Source organism: Myxine glutinosa, chromosome 14 (assembly GCF_964187855.1).
Source record: "Myxine glutinosa chromosome 14, kmMyxGlut1.1, whole genome shotgun sequence".
Taxonomy (NCBI): domain Eukaryota; kingdom Metazoa; phylum Chordata; class Myxini; order Myxiniformes; family Myxinidae; genus Myxine; species Myxine glutinosa.
This window is the reverse complement of record NC_136274.1, coordinates 52,437,132-52,458,059: the sequence shown is the minus strand read 5'-3', so window position 1 is coordinate 52,458,059 and position 20,928 is coordinate 52,437,132. Positions and strand designations below refer to the sequence as shown.

Sequence of the window (20,928 nt, the reverse complement as noted above, 5' to 3'; positions counted from 1 at the left end):
CATTGATTCTGGATATTGGGAGAAAATCTGGGGAAGCGGAAAATAACTGCCAGGTGCTGCCACTGAGGAAAAACGCATCTGGTTCGTGGAGGGGTCTTCTAGAAGCACAACTGGGAAAAGTTTGCGAATTAAACGAGTCGACAGAAGCACCAAAACACGACGGGACTGAGGAGTAAGGGTATGGAATCAGCCAGAAATAAACTCAGCTACTGGAAAGCTTTCTATGGCCGCAGCCAGGCTACGGCTGCCAATTAGTTGGAGCTGTAGATTCCTGCCTCAACCCCACTTATCCTGTTGAAAAATCTGCTGTCCGACTGTCTGCAGCTTGGGATAATTTTGCCATGTTAATCTTTACTACCAGAAATAAGCTGGTAACAGGTAACAGAGAGGGCAGAAAGAGTCAGAGTGAGTGAGACAGAGAGAGAGAGCGAAAAATCTGGAATCAGTTCCTAAAACAATGAGAATAATGTTCCATTGTGTTATTTTTGAATACTTCTGCAGGAAGAGGCAAACGGTATCATTTCTGTTTCAATGTCTGTGCCAGCATCCACCTTTTGTATTTTACACAAAACCAAGGTTCATGGGAGGGCTGTGCAAGTTTGTCCATAAAAATAGACAGGTCAGCCGGTTCTTCATCGATACGTTCTCATTCTCTGGCAATCCCATCATAAACTCCACCAAGCGTGGGATTTGTAAAAGCAAGCGGAACTATATATGTCTGGTGATAAGAATGTTAGGATTGTTAATGAAGATTTTCTTTTGTGTAACTGTGAATGGGAAGTTACAAATAAGAACAGGAAAAGCGAAGGACGGATTCTGGAACACAGGAAGGGAAGGGCAGACAATTTACGCAGCAGTCATGGACATCTGCATCCAGCTAAGCTTGCAAAGTAGCCTTCAGCTCATTTTGCAAACCCACGGTGAGTATTTAGGGGTGTAATCCGCTCAGCGCAAACTAAACAGCTGAACAACCTGCTTTGTGCTTTGTCAGGTTATACATTTTCCATCAATGCGAATTCTTCTTCCCTCCAACCTCCACCTCTAATTAAATTCCCAACTTTACTTCCCAAACCCGTTCTATGATTTAAACCAAGCAGTGTCAAGTTGGGGAGATAGCACAGCTGTTTTCCTTATGTATTTTTTTTCCTATTCTCCTGCAGGCTCCTCATTACCATGCCAGCTTTGCATGCGGCACACTGCTGGCAAATTCCTGGAAACGATTTAATGACATCCATTAAACTCCCCAAACGCTGAGATTGGCGTGACAATTCCATGGCAGCAGCAATGTCAGGGGACCTTTCCGCTGGCGCCTGTGGCCGCAGATAAATCGCGGTGGTGGCGAAGTTTCTCCAACAAAATTCCTTAGGCTGAGGAACGGTGACTTCTTACGTCGGGCCCCATGCAAATCGTCATAACAGGAGCACAACATGAAACAAAAAACGTGGGCACAGCAGGATGGAAATAACAAGTGACTGATGTTAAGTAGTTTGATAAGTGTGAACCACAGCCATGCATACACCAGGTTCAAGCACCAATGACGAGGTGTGTTCAAAGTGGTTCTAGGAAAGGGACGGTCATTGGCATCTCATGAGCCAATGTTTTTTTGCTCATTATAAACCTGATCTGACATTGTTTGTCGTTTCAAAAAACCGAATGAAGATGTTTGCTGTGGCATATATTTATGGATCTCACCTAGACGAGGTAGCCTGGTGCTGGCTTAGCGGTTAGGGTGCCAGCTTGGGATCCTAGGATCCTGGGTTCGAATCCCGGTCGATTGCTGAATTAACGCCAGGGGGGTTGACCCAGCCTGTCATCCTTCCGAGGTCGGCAATTTGAGTACCAGCTTGCTGGGATGAATGATCCCGGTGTGTACCCCGGTTTAGAATAGGTACACCGTATCCCTGCGCATCCTAAGAGCGTGACCAAGGGTTGGCGTCAGGAAGGGCATCCAGCCATAAAAACATCGCCTCAAACAGGGAACCATGATTGTCATGGGGCCCGCAAGGCTAACCCCTGCTCTAGCGGGGAAAATGGCCTTAAAACGATCATTCATTCATTCATTCACATAGACGAGGTGTCCTCTATTGAGGACAGAATCAAAGTGCCCTCTACTACGGTTTTTAAATCTCAAAATCTTATCTTATCCTCGTTACAGCTGTTTCATGATTTTCTATCCTTCTAAACTTCTCCCTCCCTGTAAATTGCATTGAGATTTCATGTAAAAAACCAGGTGCTCTACGAGATATTGATCGAGTGATCAATATTTTCCGCAAAGCAGGTGCCATCTCCAAAGAAGCCCACGAACCTTTCGTGGTGGCCATGTTTGGTGAAGGTGTGCGGTATCCAAATGGGTGGCTGACTTTGAGCATGGACGGAAATCCTTTGATGATAACTTCAGGTCAGGATGGGTGCCAGATGTGACCAGCAAACTGCCGCCCAGTTCGAAACATTAATCATTGAGAGTTAAGCTCACCGACATATCCACTGAAATTGGAATTTCTCAAGGCAGCAATTTCACCATTATCCACGAACACTCAGGCCTGCCCAAGGTCTCAACAAGATGGATGTTACAAAACGTCAGCACTCACAATTGACAGCAATGGTTGGCATCATGTTGCTAGTTTCTTGAACTGTTCAATGAACAGACTTTACCATGTGTCTGGTAACTGGTGACTAAACTTGCCCTCACCAAGGAGAACCTGAAACGAAATTAGGATCCATGCAATGGAAGCACAACGTATCACCGACACCCAAGAAATTTGCATCTAACCCACAGCGAGCAAGATCATGGCCTTGATATCCTGGGACGTCGAGAGAATCCTGCCGAATGACTCTTTGCCTCAAAAACCTACCATCACAGGGGAATAAAACACTAGCCCATGCAAAAATGTTTGAACGGTAATCAAGGAAAATGCTGAAGGATGCTGACCAAACGTGTGCTCCTTGATGACAATGCGCCTGTGCACAAGGCCCGTGTTAGAACAGACTGCCATTTGTGATTATGGCTTCGAGAATCTCAAACAACACCACATCCCCTCCTCCCAACTCCCCACCCACAGTCACAGCAGTGGCCCTCTTCTCATTTGGGTGAGTAGCCTCACAATTGCCCTCCAGATCCCCAAATCAAAGAGAACGTTACCACCCTCGACTGAAGTTAACCCTCAGGTAGAAACGGATGTGTATGTGTAACAAGAGTGCATCAGCTTTAGGGTATTTTGCTCTGCAAGTGCAGAAGTGGGAAAGACTGCTGCAAAAGCTCAGACAATGCAACAGAGAATTAAACTGAGCAAGAGAGAAGTAAAAAAGTTGTGTACTTTGTCTTATCTATGAAACGTTATCATCGCAGTACCTGTCCGGTGATTGCATCATTTTCCTGGGCAGGGCTATGTCATCGATATAGTGCCTCCTGTACATCAGGGCAACAATTTAGAATTTGGTCGGGGTCCCAGCACACAATTGCTTCCTCTTTTCAAAAAGTACTGAGAGAGCCTCTTCAACATCCACCAATGAATGTCAGAATAGCATTAGAAGTGACAAACAACTTGCACAAATCCCAGGTGAAGATCAGTCAAATCGTCACACATGAACCTGCTTGCTGGGAAGCTACACTAGTCAGTGATGCCTTCATTTTTGTTAAAATGTTAATGTTAAATGTTACAAGCGTTACGCCGAGGTCCCCCGTCGGGGAAGTGATGTGAGTTGACAAAGTGGAACACACAGAAAACATGCTATGATATGATATTTCACTCACAAGGGTCAGACAAACATGGAGGCGGCCATCTTGGATTTTGACGTGGCGACCCAATTTTCAATAGCGTTCTTCCTTATGCCTAGATACATCCACACACCAGAAGGTACTTCGCTTATTTTTCAAGATATTTCGCTCACAAGGTTCAGACATATATATGGTGGCGGCCGTCCTGGATTTTGACGTGGCGACCCACTTTACAATAGCGGTCTTCCTTATGCCGAGATACACCCACACACCAAATTAGAAGTTGGTACTTCGCTTATCTTTCAAGATATTCTTCTCACAAGATTCAGACATACATGGCGGCGGCCATCTTGGATTTTGACGTGGCGACCCAATTTTAAACAGTGTTCTTCCGTGTGCCTAGATACACCCACACGCCAGATTAGAAGTTGGTACTTCGCTTATTTTTCGAGATATTTCGCTCACAAGGTTCAGACATATATATGGTGGCGGCCATCTTGGATTTTGACGTGGCAACCCAATTTTAAACAGCGTTCTTCCGTGTACCTAGATACACCCACACACCAGATTAGAAGTTGGTACTTCGCTTATTTTTCAAGATATTTCGCTCACAAGGTTCAGACATATATATGGTGGCGGCCATCTTGGATTTTGACGTGGCAACCCAATTTTCAATAGCGTTCTTCCTTATGGCGAGATACACCCACACACCAAATTAGAAGTTGGTACTTCGCTTGATTTTTCAAGATATTCATCTCACAAGGTTCGGACATACATGGCGGCGGCCATCTTGGATTTTGACATGGCGACCCAATTTTCAATAGCGTTCTTCCTCATGCCTAGATACACCCACACACCAGATTAGAAGTTGGTACTTCGCTTATTTTTCAAGATATTTCGCTCACAAGGGTCAGACATATATATGGTGGCGGCCATATTGGATTTTGACGTGGCGACCCAATTTTCAATAGCCTTCTTCCTTATGGCGAGATACACCCACACACCAAATTAGAAGTTGGTACTTCGCTTATTTTTCAAGATATTCATCTCACAAGTGTCGGACATACATCGTGGCGGCCATCTTGGATTTTGACGTGGCGACCCAATTTTCAATAGCGTTCGTCCTTATGCCGAGATACACCCAAACACCAGATTAGAAGTTGGTACTTCGCTTATTTTTCAAGATATTCATCTCACAAGGTTCAAACATACATGGCGGTGGCCATCTTGGATTTTGACGTGGCGACCCAATTTTCAATAGCGTTCTTCCTTATGCCTAGATACACCCACACACCAGATTAGAAGTTGGTACTTCGCTTATTTTTCAAGATATGCAGGTTACAAGGTTCAGACATACATGGCATCAGACATACATGGCTTGGCCATCTTGGATTTTGACGTGGCGGCCCAATTTTAAACATCGTTCTTGCTTGTGCCTAGATACACCCACACACCACATTATAAGTTAGTACTTCGCTTATTTTTCAAGATATTTCGCTCACAAGGTTCAGACATATATATGGTGGCGGCCATCTTGGATTTTGACGTGGCGACCCAATTTTCAAAAGCATTCTTCCTTATGCCGAGATACACCCACACACCAAATTAGAAGTTGGTACCTTGCTTATTTTTCAAGATATTCATACATGGCGGCGGCCATCTTGGCTTTTGACGTGGCGACCCGATTTTAAGCAGCGTTCTTCCTTGTGCCTAGATACACCCACACACCAGATTAGACGTTGGTACTTCACTTATTTTTCGAGATATTTCGCTCACAAGTTTCAGACATATATATGGTGGCGGCCATCCTGGATTTTGACATGGCGACCCAATTTTCAATAGCTTTCGTCCTTATGCCGAGATACACCCACACACCAAATTAGAAGTTGGTACTTCGCTTATTTTTCAAGATATTCATCTCACAAGGTTCAGACATACATGGCGGCGGCCATCTTAGATTTTGACGTGGCGCCCCAATTTTCAATAGCGTTCTTCCTTATGCCTAGATACACCCACATACCAGATTAGAAGTTGGTACTTCGCTTATTTTTCAAGATATGCAGGTTACAAGGTTCAGACATACATGGCATCAGACATACATGGCGGCGGCCATCTTGGATTTTGACGTGGGTTGCACCCACACACCAAATTCGAATGCGGTCCTTCGCTTACGCACGCACGCATGCCCGCACGCCCGCCGCACGCACACACGCACGCACGGACGGACGGATGGACGGACGGACATACGGACGGAGGGGAAAGCCATAGTCCCCCTTTCGCTCCGCTGAGCGACGGGGGACAAAAAGCCACTAAAAAGGCAGGGCTCAAATCTTTAGGCTAAATGCCAATATCAATGGTGAAAAATGAAATACACTGTACGCTATACACTTCCCAAATTGCATGACATGAAACCAATATAACAGGTCATAAACCACAAGATAAAAATTACGGTATAAATGAACAATCTTTGTGCCGTTGTTAATTAGACTATAAGGAGCATGATCGATCAGTGCAATCATCAAATCCTGTTATGACATAAGGGGCAGTTTATATCAAAAAACAATGGACTGCTCCTTGTGTTTTAACCATAAACAGGACATCACAGTTAATGGTTCAACAATTTTGTAAGAAAAAGAATTAAATGTCTCTTGTTTACTGTACTCAATGTACTGTTGCAGTACAAGGTGTAATAATCAAAGATAATTCACGCATCACATGAGGATAGGAAGATGGGAGTGGAAGTATGGGAAATAAGGGTTGGGGATGCAAAGGATGGAAGGTGGTTGAATTAGGAAGGAAAATTGTGAAGGGTACATGTAGTTGTGGAGGGAAAGGATGGAGAGTGGTGGAATTAAGAAGGGAAAAGTTGAAGGGCACATGTTGTTGGGGAGGGAAAGGATGGAGGGTGGTGGAGTTGGGGAGGGTAGGGTTTAAGGGTGGTGGAGATGGAGAGAGAAATGTTGAATGGTACATGTCGTTGGGGAGGGAAAGTATGGAGGGTAGTAGTAGTTGGGCAGGGAAAGGATATGGAGGGTGGTGGAATTAGGAAGGGAAAGGGTGAAGGGTACACGTAGTTGGGGAGGGAAAGCTAGGGGAGGGAAAGCTAGGGGAGGGAAATCCTACTAATTTAAATAAGGTAATTCTCTGTATATATGCATGTATACACAGGGTGTTTCAAAAAGAGTGATACAACTTTAAACGTTGATTTTAAAAGGAAACAAAAACCTCAGGAACGTGAACCAAACATTTATTGAAAGCTTTTGACATGGTATTTTCTATCACTGATTGCTATTGCAGTAGGTCACTGCTGGAGTTAGTGAGAGGCCAAGGTCTGAAATTGGCATTTACGCAAAATCCTTGTAATTGACGTTCTTGATGCGTGCCCTTCCACGGTTCAGACAGGCATTGATCCTGACTCCAAAGTTCTGTCCAACTTTCCTGTAGGTCTCAGGTGGTTCTGCCCCCCAGAAAATGTTGTTGTGGCTGTTGATGGCACCGTTCAAGTGGAAATGGGCTTCATCACTGAACCACATCAGGTTGATCCATCCTGTCACTGAGCCAATTGCACATATCAAGTCTCCTTCTCATGTCATCTTGACTCCGTTTATGCCTAATAGAGATGATGTATGGGAAAAGCTTCAGTTCCTCAGTGAGGATACGCCAGACTGATGTTAGTTTGATGCCCAGCTCCTGGGAGCGCCGGAGGTGGGACTTCTTGGGCCTGTCCACTGCAGAATCCCGCATGGCGTCGATGTTAGCTTGGCTCTTGGTTACTGATGCTAGCCTGCCACTGTTGCCCTTGATCTGGTTGTGCACTGTACCCTTGTGCTCAAAATGTTTCACAATACGTGGAATGGCACAATTTGTGGGTATACCACGTGTTCTGATGTCGTATTCCCGGCAGAACATCCGACGGGTGTCTACATATGATTTAGTCTCATACCACAGAGCCACCACTTTTGTCTTCTGCTTCACTGTCAATGGCATAGTTGAGCTATGGAGCTAGAAATCCCAGGGAACAAATAGCACGATAACACCACCAAACCCTGAAAAGGAAAACGATATAGGTCAAAAAACAAAGAAATGGCGGAAGCCAAAGTTGTATCAATCTTTTTGAAACACCCTGTATGTATGTATGTATGTATGTATGTATGTATGTATGTATGTATGTATGTATGTATGTGCAGTGCCTAAAGTAAGCATTCACACCCTTTGACTTTTTCACATTTTGTTGTTTTACAGCCTGAATTTAAAATGGATTGAATTGAATTTCTTTTGTCACTGGTCTGCACATAATCTTACTATAATTCACCAAATGTCCGTCCGTTCAAAGGTACCGCAAAAAACGGCTGAACCGATCGCAACGATATTTTGGGTGGGTAATCCTGGGATCTCCTGGAGTAAAATAGGCTCTATTGTTTTTCCAATTTCAGCTTTGGCCTCCAGCAATTTCAGGTTTTGACTCCCGCATAACGTTATTTTCCAGGGTGCCGCACAAACGGCTGCACCGATCGCTGCACGGCTGCACCGGTCGGCTGAACCGATCGGACTCGGTGACGTCGGACAAAGACCTTTTATAAGGACATGGGTTGAATCCCTGCTTGAGAGAATGCCAACCCCCTCCCCGCCATCACGGTCTTCTCTCCAACTCACAATCCCACGAGATATGCGTAAAGGACGACCCAAAACCAATTGTCTTCTTTTTGATTCGTATATAAACATCATTAAAAGTAAATAATGACCTCGGCCAAAGTTCAAACGACGTGAGTTTAATCTCTACATGAGAGAATTCCACATAGCTATTTGGGCGGTGTATAGGCTAACAGATCGCTGTCTCCATCGATCTTGCCAAGGCTGTACCACCTATCGGCTCAAAATCCTTTTAACTGTTGACTTGGTAGTTTTTACAATGAAGGAAACATTGATAATGTTGTTAAAAGTTTATTTTGTGATTAATTTGTGATTGGAGTTATGTTGTTTGGAATGAAAAAAGAGATATCGAGTTCAAGAAAATGACGACATGCCGTGATGGTTTCTACTTTCTGAACGTGAACTTCGCGGATCGCCATATGCAGATTCGCCACGGACCCACGATCGATGTTTCTATACGTGAATGTACCGTTTGTTTGCGAACAGGTACGTTTTTCATGGAAGTCCTTCACGAACTTGCCGTCCATGTCTGACGTGCGACTGAGGGTGCTACAGGAATGTGGAATTTATTGGTTTCATGCTTTAGCATTTGCCATATCTGCATTGCCTGTTTGCTTCTGGCCTCCCACCCGTGCGTAGCACAGGTATCTCACTTGTACCCCATAATGTCAAAGTGGTATATTTTTTGGGGAATTTTTTACAAATTAATTAAAAAATGAAATACTGAAATATCCACCTCCCCCCCACCCAAAAAAAATCAGGTGTCGAGCGGGTGTTTCTCATGTTTGAAATCTACCATTTTAATGGATGTGGAGATGCAGATCTTCTCCAGCATAAAACCACTTTCCTTTTAAAAGCTTAAAAGGTCGTAATACATACTGTAACATAAGCTTGACAAGAAGTGTGTCAAAGTGTTGACCCAAATTGCTGAACCAGTTCAAAGACAACTGCTCACAGCCAAAAGAGGAGGGCTGGGCTTGGCGATCCATATATTACTTAGTAAAACAAGATAGCGGTGACGCACGTCAGCAAAATTTGGATGAACATTTCATTAGTGGAGACATCAAAAGTAAAATGCGACGTTCACCAGGTCATAGATCTGACCATACTTGCTCAGGGATTAGTCAGCGAGACTGATTATTGGATGCCCGTGAGCTTCAAAGTCTGTGATGCTTGATGTGCTTTTACTGCGATGAAAAGGCGGATTAGAGATACCAACAAGGAATTGTGGTGGGAAGTGCAGACTCTGTGGCCCAAGTATGCGCGTGTGTGTACACAGGTGGGGAAGTACAACAACAAAAAGTTTGTTCTGTATCTTGGCAGACATTTGCAAATATGGAGAGTTGGATAGGCCAGGCTTGCCTGTGAGCGTGGCGAGGGTTCAAAGGAACAGCTGCAGAGGGTGAAAAAGCTGCATTAATGGGAGTCGAAGGGAGGGTGGGGGTGGGGGGTGTAGGGGAGGGGTTGTTGAGAAGCAAATGTTCTGGGAGAGCTGCCGAGAGAGTGATGATACATATCCACCTGCAAGTTCTTCCAACAGAATTCTTATCATGAAAATGATTCTCAGAACCAAAAGTCGGAACTATGCCAAAATACATCCACAACCCGACGCTGTCCATGGGCATTAAAAATATATATTTACGGCATTCTACACGCAACACAATGCAATGCAATGGAATACCACTTGCGTCTCAAAATGGAAACGTGTTGAAAGCACGTTTCTTATTAGAGCTGTTAAAGACCACAAAGGCCTGTTTTCATGGCTGGAATTTATTTAATTTCAACAGAGAGCAAACGAAGAATGTTTTGTGTCCGGCATGTGTAACCAAAGTAGCAGGAGTCATAGATGCCACCTTTTTGTATCAAGCCTAAAATTAAATTAAGTAAAGTAGAAATGACCTCAAATGGATGTGGGACAGCAGACACAGGTTGAGCACGTATGAGTAACGCGGTGAACAAAAGCAGGCATGGGTGGAACAGCTGCCATGGGTGATGTGCATTTGGTATCACTCACGTTCTCCATAGTGCCGGTAATAACGTGAAGCCCATCGTACGTGGACTTGATGTAGAGGCCCTGGGGAAAGAGACACCCTACTATCAGAGACGTGCATACGCCGGCACCACCCTTATCAATTAAACCTTGCTAATTAATAGGAAACCCAGCGGAGAGACTTGCCGCTAATTACAGGCGTAATTGGATGGTACTCTCCTCCAGACGCAATTACTCGACCTGAGATTCTACACCGTGTGCAAGGGCATAAACACCTAACATGGATTTGTCCCGAATGCAACTTATTGCATGGTAGTCGTAATCACTACCATGACGTGCACTGGACAATAACATCTCCTGTGGACTTCTCCTTCTTTTCCCACTCTGTCCAAACGTGCTGTGTTGAGAATGGCTGGAGAACCTTTCTTCATACCAGTCTGCGTGTTATACAAGTGTGAGAATTGAGTCAGTCAGTTTGTAATTCCCCATCCATGCGCGCAATCATTTATACTGAAGGAGCTGGGGCTCCCACGTCGATCGGAAGAATGGACGCGACAAAAAGCTGGAATTCATCCGAGTTGCTTTAATCAAACCAAACACTCAGGCACTCTGAAAAGCCCGTTTATCGGGCAGCAATATAATATATACATATTATCCCGGAGCGTTTGCCCAGGAAAGGCGAGAGGGGGCGTGGCCCAGCGTCCTGGCAAGTTGAGGGCGAGCCTGCCCTACACCGCTACACACGTCCCCCCAGAATCGACTTTCACCGGCAGGGTCAATTTGAGGGGGGTCCTGATGACCCGGCCGAAGCGACCCCTGGCGGGTCATGGGAGGGGGTCCGGTGTGGTGGTGGGCGGTCGAGTGGGGGGCACCGTGGATGGGGGGCGGCCTCGCCGCGGCGGAAGGGCCACCCGTGGTGGGTGGTCGACGTCCACGTGCGCCGGCTTGAGGCGGTCCACCGCAATCCGGTCCGACCTGCCGCCGATGTCGATGACGAACGACTTGTCGTCCCGTCGCAGCACCCGGAAGGGCCCGTCGTACGGCGGCCGGAGTGGCCCCCGATGTGCGTCGTGACGCACAAAAACATACTCCGCTGTGCGAAGTGCTGGGGTGACGTAGGACTGGGGGTCACCGTGGTGGGATGTTGGCACGGGGGCAAACCGTCGGGCGGCCTCCTGGAGGTCCGAGCGCTGGTGAGCTGCGGACCAGGGACTGGTAGCGTCGGGCACGAATTCGCCCGGGACGCGTAGCGCCTGGCCATAGACCAGCTCGGCGGTGGATGCCTGGAGGTCCTCCTTGGGGGCCGTGCGGAGGCTCAAAAGGACCCACGGCAGCCGGTCGGCCCAACCGCCGTCTTGAAGGCCGGCCATGAGCGCGGCCTTCATGGAGCGGTGGAATCGCTCGCACAACCCGTTTGCTTGGGGGTGGTAGGCCGTAGTACGGTGGAGCTTGACCCCCAGGTTGCGGGCGACCGCGCCCCACAGCTCGGAGGTGAACTGTGGTCCGCGGTCTGACGAGATGTCCGCCGGTGCGCCGAAGCGGGCGACCCAGGTGGCGATGAAAGCCTGCGCCACGTCGGCGGTGGTGGTGGAGACGAGGGGAACGGCCTCCGGCCACCTGGTGGTCCTGTCCACCATGGTGAGCAGGTGTGTGAACCCCCGTGACGGGGGGAGGGGGCCCACCAGATCCACGTTGACGTGGTCGAAACGTCGTTCGGGCACGGTGAAAGGTGCCAGCGGGGCCTGGGTGTGTCGGTGGACCTTGGCCCGTTGGCAGGCCGTGCAGGTGCTGGTCCAATCGCGGACGTCCCGACGAAGGCCGTGCCAGACGAATCGCGCCGACACCAGCTTCTGGGAAGCTTTCCGGCCCGGGTGGGAAAGGCCGTGGAGGGAGGCGAAGATGCGGCGTTGCCAGGTGACGGGCACGATGGGGCGAGGCAGGCCTTGGGAGACGTCGCAGAGCAGGACAGTGTCCGCGAAGGGGATGTCGGCCAGGCGGAGGCCCGTGTCCGCCGCCCGGAGGGCTTGCACCGTGGTGTCGGTGGTTTGGTCCGCCGCCATAAGCGCAAAGTCCACGCCCAGGTGGACCGCGTTCACGCTGGCCCGGGAAAGACAGTCGGCCACGGCGTTGTTTTTGCCGGCGACGTGCCGGATGTCCGTGGTAAACTCCGACACGGCGGAGAGGTGGCGCTGTTGGCGGGCCGACCACGGCTCCGTGACCTTGGCCATGGCGTAAACCAACGGCTTGTGGTCGACGAACGCCGTGAAAGGTCGGCCCTCCAGGAGGTGGCAGAAATGGCGGACGGCCAGGTGTAGACCGAGGAGCTCCCGGTCAAACGTGCTGTATTTGAGCTCGTTCGGCCGGAGCTGCCGGCTGAAAAAAGTGAGTGGCTGCCAAACCCCGTTCACCCATTGCTCATGTACGGCGCCCACCGCGTAGTCGGAGGCATCCGTGGTGAGGGCGATGGGAGCGTTGAGCACCGGGTGAGCGAGCAGTGTTGCGTCGGCGAGGCCCCGCTTTGAGCTTTGGAAGGCCGCATCCATTGCTGCGGACCAGGCGATGTCGTGCTTGGCCGGCTTGCCCCGGAGGGCTTCGTAGAGGGGCCGCATACCGCGGACTGCCTGTCCTGGTCAGAGGCGGGTATGACGCTCAGTTGGGCGCCGGTGTCGCACAGGAAGCGCCGTCCGGACGCTTTATCCATGATGAACAGTAAGTTGCCCGTGTGGCCGGCGCTCATGGCTGGTAATGAACGCCGGCCCGGCCGTTTCCCGGCCTGCCGAAGGTGCACGGGGGTCGGCATGTCCGGGCCTTCTGTCCGAACCTGGCATGATAGTAACACCACGCTTGGTCAGGTGGAGGCCCCGGTCGTCGTGCTGGAGGTGGTCGGCTCGGTGTAGCGGCCGCCAATTGCGTCGGCAGTTCGGTCGTCGACCGTGCCGGGTGCTCGGGCGCCATGGGTGTTGCGTCGGACGGCGGTGGGTCCCATGTCGCCGCTGCGATGCGCTGACCTACGGCGGAGATCTTGTCGGCTTCTCTGGCAAGGGCCCGGGGATCTGTGATCGTCGTGCTTGCCAGGGCGAGGCGTACCGGGTTAGGCAGCTGACGGAGGAACAGCTCCCGGAACAGGAATGCCGGAGAGTGCTCGCCGAGCAGTGAAAGCATGTAGTCCATTCGCTCGGAAGGGCGTGTGTCGCCGAGCTCGGGCAGGTCGAGCAGGCGCCGTGCGCGTTCCGCCGATGGGAGGGCGAAAGCGTCGAGGAGAAGCTTCTTAATCGCGCCGTATTTGTCAGCGGCTGGCGGGCTCTCGAGGAGGCTCAGGGCGCGGGCCGCGGTGGCCGAACCGAGCGCTGCTACCACATGGTGGAAGCGGGTGTCATCGGCCGTGATGCCTCGCAGGGCGAACAGGGAATCCGCCTGTGCGAACCAAACCGCCGCGTGAGCCTCCCAGAAGGTAGGCAGTTTAAGGGCGACTGCCGTGTCCATGTCGGTAGGTCATCAATGAAGGAGCTGGGGCTCCCACGTCGATCGGAAGAATGGACGCGACAAAAAACTGGAATTCATCCGAGTTGCTTTAATCAAACCAAACACTCAGGCACTCTGAAAAGCCCGTTTATCGGGCAGCAATATATATACATATTATCCCGGAGCGTTTGCCCAGGAAAGGCGAGAGGGGGCGTGGCCCAGCGTCCTGGCTGCGGCCTGGCAAGTTGAGGGCGAGCCTGCCCGGGCATGCCCGGGCGTCCCGACCGAGGCCTGGCAAGTTGAGCGCGGGCCTGCCCGGGCGTCCTGGACGAGCCCGGCATGGTGATCGCTCCGCGTCCTTGATAGGTGCAAGGCGATTGTGAAAACCCAGCGGTAGCCGCTACAATACCACCATTAACCCGACCAAAGCCCAACCCTCTTACCTGTCGGTTAATGAGTTTCCTTCGCTCTATCTCCTTTTTCCTGTCCGTTCATTCCCTTGCTTAATGTGCCTGACTGTTCCCCCCTTTGGCCCAAAAACACAACCCAAACCAAACAACCATACATGTGAGCTGAAATGCAATAAGCATTTTGCTTCTCAATAAAGCTGTAATTTAGAAAAATAAACAAATTGAGGTTCAAGTGCCATATATCTTTGTCCTGTATGTAATTCATGTACAAGCTCCATAAGCCTGATATGATAATAAAATAAAAACATTTTTAAACAGAAGAAAATAAAATAAAAACAAAAGAGCATTACAAAATATAATTTGACGTGAATGCGTCGATGGATCTGCCTTCACCAGTGTCAGATGTCAACCGACTGTAATGTTTGATCTCTATTAAAGGTCATGTGAAACATAAAGGAAACTTTGTACTTGCTGTTTGGCAATTAACTCAGGATAGCAATATTATTTGGCAATGGACGGACAACCCGAAAACATAATGCCTCTGGCCTTCGACTGTGGGGACATAAAAATGGCTATTGACAAATTATTATAAACTCTTTTGATCTCCAAAAATGACTCTTATTGGTACAATGCCCTCCTGAAAGGAGGAAATCTTGATCAAAGAAGAGTGCAACTATCTGACAGCTTTTACACATTATAAATGGCAAATAAATTATTTTTTAAACCATGGGGGAATTATTTCCAACATCATCACACACATTAAAGTTGAAGGCTTAATATGGAAAACCAATGGATGTTATCAACTAACAAGTTGGGTCTTCCAATCAGGATCGGAGTTGTTTAGACTTTAGTAAACCATCAAGAAGACTGATGTTTAAAGCTGTAGCAAAAATTCACCCAAGAGTGCACCAAGGCAATGATGAGTTAAATGGCCTCATCCCCTTGCTTGAGGTCGGGGGTGCACCACGGCAATGTTGCCGTGGTTCACTTATGGATTCCTTCGTCGGAACCCTGGGAATTGGAATTGTGATTCATCTTGGGCCAATATCGAAGTAATTAATGTACAAGGTGGCCTATAAGTCGCTTTACCCTTAAAGCACATTCTTAATATACAGGTTTTATTGTGCAGTACTTACGATAATGAATCAGTAATTGTATCTGCATGTGTTCCATCATTCTCCTTGCACCACTGAATTTGTCACCAAGTCTTCTTACACATATTGTGTAGCATTTGTGGAGTCACAGGTGCGAAAGAGGTTACTGCAGCGTGCAATCCTTCAATCAGCCTATACCGGTTTGTCGACACTTTCTCATTGATAAAGCCACCCAGAGTTGTCTGGTGTCGTTAGATCTGGACTATGTAGATCTGGTGGCTATGGTAGAGGAGTTGGTGATGTTGGTGATCCATGTACCATCCATCATTGAAGGAATGTTTCATTGAGATAGTCCTGAACATGCAACTCAAAATAAGCAAGTGCGCCATATTCTTGAAACCAGACACATCCAGCTATTCCCGCAGTAACAATTTGTTGTACCAGATAGTTTTTTATCACATGCTCTTAAGCTACACCATTTACCGGCCCATCAAAAATCGGGACCAAATGAATGTATCGAGGTCATTCCTGCCAATATAATTGCATGAGGAGGATGATGCTCCAATTCCAATGTGAAATGTGGATTTTCCTTCAACCAGAACACCACATTCCGTGCGTCTGAGCTTTGATAGATGGCTCATTCATCCAAAAACCCTGAAATCTAGACAATGCAGCGGGGATAAAGCGACTTTCAGGCCACCATGTACAATTAAATTTAAGCTGAAACCTGAATCCTATCCAGGTTCCTCCTGACGACTCCATCTTTGCTCTTTACTTCTGGTTCCGTCTGATGACTCCTATACAGTATTTGGGTTTCCGTTGCATTATGATTGTACCATATCCCGATGCTAAGCCTGGTGTTGGCTTAGCGGTTAGGGTGCCGGCTTGGGATCCTAGGATCCTGGGTTTGAATCCCAGTTGATTGCTGAATTAACACCCGGGGGGTTGACTCAGCCTGTCATTCTTCCGAGGTTGGCAAATTGAGCACCAGTTCACTGGTAATTCCCTGTGTGTCGCAAGAGGCGACTAACAAAGTTGGCGGCAGGAAGGGCATCTGGCCATAAAACATTGCTTCAAAAAGGGGACCACGGTGTCAGAAAAAGTCCAACCCCTGCTCTGCGGGGAAAAATGGCCTCGAAAGGTGGTTCGTTTAAGAGATGGTGTGTGGACTGTGCTTCCCCGCTGATGGACTTCTGGTAGCTTGAAACTATTGCTGCGTTTTTGCGTGAGCAAGAACTGCTGAAATCTATCTATCTGGGATATTCCTAACAGTTCCTTTCACATTTCTTTCGACTTTTTCATATTTCTCTTTATTCATTCTAATTCTTGCTTCTTCTTTATTTCTGTCTTTCCTTATCTATCTGTCTTAGGAGAAGTGAATTCTTGCAGAAATTTTTCAGAAAAGTTCGCTTGGCTGCGCCTGGATAGGTTTGAGGGTAGATAAGTAACAGCTGAGACCCGAATACTATCCAGGTTCCGCCTGATTACTCCATCTTTGCTCTTTACTTCTGGTTCCTTCTGATGACTCCAATGCAGAATTTGGTTTTCCATTTCATTTACAAATACATAACTTACAATTCACACAGAAAGAACACACACATGCATGGGTCGTGATTTGCACATACACATGCACGATTATGGTTTATACACGTTTGGCTTTGGTTTTGCCTTTGGTTTTGCTTTGCCTTTGGCTTTGCTTTTGCTTTTGGCTTTGCTTTGTTTTGCGTCACATCATATGCTGTGTATTGTATGCACACATTAATTTTATGCGTTATATACACATGTGCATATTGTGCACAAATGCACACACACTATGTACGTACACCCACGAACATGCACTCACCCACATACACACACATACACACGCTAACAGAGGTGAATACTTTGAGACCCGGTAGATGTCCTTTCCATCTCCTGAGGCCCACCCACGCGTGGGGACAGCAGGCAAAAACAACTTGCATGCATACACACATAAACACACACACACACACACACACACACACACACACACACACACACACACACACACACACACACACACACACACACACACACACACACACACACACAAAGGTGGATACGTCAAGACTTTTTTTTTTTTTTTTTTGTATACAGAATCGAGGCTCGTGAAAGAGCTAACATTTATCAAACAAACAAATCAAACAAACAAGCAAACAAAGTATATAAAAAGGGGAGTGGCAGACAAGATGGGGAGAGAAGGGAAAGAACACAAACACAACATTTGAGAGCAGGGACATCGGGAGCTGTGTGGGAGGGAGAGGGCTTCGGGGGAGGCAGGATAGGTATAAAACGCAAGGACACCAAGGACTTCCAGGAAATAAGTTGGTATTTCAAAAAAGAGGATTTGGGGTGAAATTAGCAGGGATAGAAAAGATCAAGGTTTTGGATGGGGGAAGATAAGAGATGGTGGTGAACAGCTGTTTTAAAGACCTGGAGGGAGGAGTGGGATTGAAGAGAGTGAGCGAGTTTGTTCCAGAGGCGGGAGAAAAGAGGAATGAAGGAGTGAAGGTGAGCAGAGAGTCTTGATTTTGGCAGTTTAACCATAAGAAGGTTGCAGGCAGATCTTGTGCGACCTGTAGGAATATTTGGGGGACAGAGCCCAGAGAGAGCTGGGGGAGCAAGGCCAGAGAGGAGTCGGTAGAAGACGGAAAGACCACCAACCTGCCTGCGGTGAGTAAGTGAAAGGCCCTCGGAGATAGCGTCATCGCGGGAGATTCCAATGATTCTGAACGCTTTGGTTTCAACAGCGTGAAGACGAGCTAGGTGTGAGGCAGGAGCACCAGCCCAAAGGGGAGAGCAGGACTCCATTGAGCTGCGGATGAAAGCCTTGTATGTGGTGAGGAGCTCAGGTGTGCCAAGGAAGGACTTCGCACGACGGAGGATGCCCAGTCGGCGACTGGCTTTGGAGGCCAGCTTGGAAATGTGGTTTTCCCAGGAAAGATCATGGCAGATAGTGAGACCCAAAAGCTTGAGTGACAGAACTTCTTGGAGAGGATTATTCAAAAAGTAGATGGGAGGGTTGTCCAGTCGGTCTTTTCGGAGAGACATCGTAAGGGTGTGAGATTTGTCAGGATTGAAAGGCATGTTCCACTTGTTTGCCCAGTCTGTGATTTTGTCCAGGTCTGCAGAGAGTGAGGAGGCTGCAGACTGCCGATCTGAGGGATGAGGAATGGAGCGGCAGAGAGTGGAGTCATCAGCAAAGAGATACAGAGGATTTTCAAGAGAGTCAGAGAGATCATTGATGAAGACCAGAAAAAGCACAGGGCCCAGAACACTGCCTTGGGGAACTCCAGCCTGAACAGGAAGAGGAGATGAGAGAAACCCATTCAGGGTGAAACGTTGACTACGACTAGATAGGAAGTCAGCCAGCCATGCGTGGAGATTTCCATGGATACCAAAGGAGGAGAGTTTGGTGAGCAGAGTGGGGTGCCAGATCGTATCGAAGGCACGTGATATGTCAAGGGAGACAGCTCTAATTTCCTGTTTGGCATTGAGGACCTCCATCCATTGATGAGACAGCAGAAGCAGCATGTCCAGAGTAGAGTGACCTGGTCTGAAACCGAATTGATGATCAGAGATCAAGCCATTGGAGAAGAGGAAAGATTTCATATCCAAAGCAATGATGGATTCCATGACTTTGCTGATAATTGGGAGAAGGCTGATTGGTCTGTAGTTGCTAGGATCTGTTTTTGCACCTTTTTGTGTAAAGCGGTGATGTTGGCTGATTTCCAAGCAGATGGCAGTTGACCTTGAGCAAAAGAGAGGGTGAAGAGAACAGAGAGAGGGAGTGAAAGAGCGGAAGAACAGGATTTTAGGACCCGTGGGCTGATGCCGTCAGGTCCATTTGCAGAATCAGAGTCGAGGTTTGACAGAAACTTTTCCACCTTGTCAGGAGGAAAGGACACGGAGTCCAGGAGCAGCTGGGTACGACTGGGTATGGTGGGTACAGAGAGGTATGGGTTTGGGACACAAGATTTAGAGGCAAACACAGACTTGAGAGGGTTCTGTTCCACCTTCTGAGACCCGCATCTGGAAATAACAACCAACGACACAAACATAACACACATAACACACATAACACAACACACATAACACAACACACATAACACACCACACACCACACATAACACACACACACACACACACACACACACACACACACACACACACACACATGGATAGAGACCTGCGATTCCACTTTCTGAAACTCGCATATAGAGGTAATAACAAACAACACACCACTCTTACAAAATGTGCAGTATATACAGTAGGTAATTGATAAGGGTGTGTTTACTGATGTGAAATGGGCCACGGCGAATGTTTGGAGTAATTATGCTCCGACGAAGGATAAATGAGTCAAAAGTCAGTCGCACCTCATTCATCATTCACTTTGTCCACTGACACCATCAAAGAGACTAGTATTCCAATGAATCTTTGATGACGTGGAAACTATAATCATAAAATTATAATTCACAAATCAGATGATCATCCTCAAAGCGAGTCTCAAATCGGATTAAATTGTAACCTAATCAATTTGGGCATGGTGTGTGCACGACAAAGCAGGGAGAAATGAAATAAGTGTGGATATACTGAGAAAAACGTCAATTTCTGGCCAGGAGTTGTGAAGATGAAGAACCAAAAATATGAGGTTACACATTCGAAATGCTCAAACATAAACTTCTTCACTGTTTTGTTGTGTGCGCAGGAACCATGTGCCATACTGGCTATTGCCACAAGGATCCTGACCAATAGGATGTGCCTACAATCCTGTCTATGGTCCACACAAGGAGATCTGGAGAGGCAGCTAGGGAAACCAAGTGAGCAGCAGGATCTCTTCCCATGCCTAGCCGTTGGACTTGATGCTTTTTTAACATCATGTTCAACGTTTTAGGGCAAACATCAGCTAAAGAGAGAAAGACCCCACCCCTCCATGTAAATCCCACCTCAATTTCCATAACTTCCCAAGATATATAAGACCAGGCAAAACGAGACACTTTAACAGTAAAATTAAGGTATTCATCCATCCATACATCTTGCTGCATCCATCCATACAATTTGACTTGCTGCAAAGTCATCATCACTGGCGGTCGTCCAGCAAGTTTAAGCTGTTGATGCTTCCAGAATAGTTATTCTGAAAATTTAGCGGCATTTTGAACATTTAACAGTTTGCTAAACACCCTGAACATGTGACGCTTACACTGGTGTGTACCACAGACTTTAACATTCAAGACCAATGCAAAATTGAATGAGCAAGTTCTGTATAAATAACTCGCAACTGCCTCGAGTCGAACACGAATATGCAAAGAAAAACACATCACAAAATAAAATTATACCACCAACATTTTCCATATAGGTCGTCAGGCAGGGAGTTAATAACAATAAATGAATAGACCCTCTTAACACCGCCATTCACGATGGATGTTGTGGCTCGATTTCGTCCTTGTATTGCACCATTTTCATTTGCCGCCCGGTGCTGTGTTGACAACGTTATGAAAGGAGTCATTAGATTAAATGGGACTTGGAGCAGATTGGCATCGGCACCGAGACGGATTCCGACGGGCAGGCAAACTAAGCGAGGCGAAAGGA

The 20,928-nt window shown here is 47.6% G+C and overlaps 1 protein-coding gene across 4 annotated transcripts in view; it reads right to left on the bottom strand.

Moving 5' to 3' along the window:
- Positions 1–20,928, bottom strand: part of LOC137439256 (connector enhancer of kinase suppressor of ras 2) — a 231,786-nt gene that overhangs the window by 67,626 nt on the left and 143,232 nt on the right. For all 4 annotated transcript variants that reach the window (XM_078768257.1, XM_078768258.1, XM_078768260.1 and 1 more), the window contains exon 7: positions 10,380–10,439. In XM_078768257.1, coding sequence (XP_078624383.1) covers positions 10,380–10,439 — 60 coding nt within the window. The remainder of the gene's footprint in view (positions 1–10,379; positions 10,440–20,928) is intronic.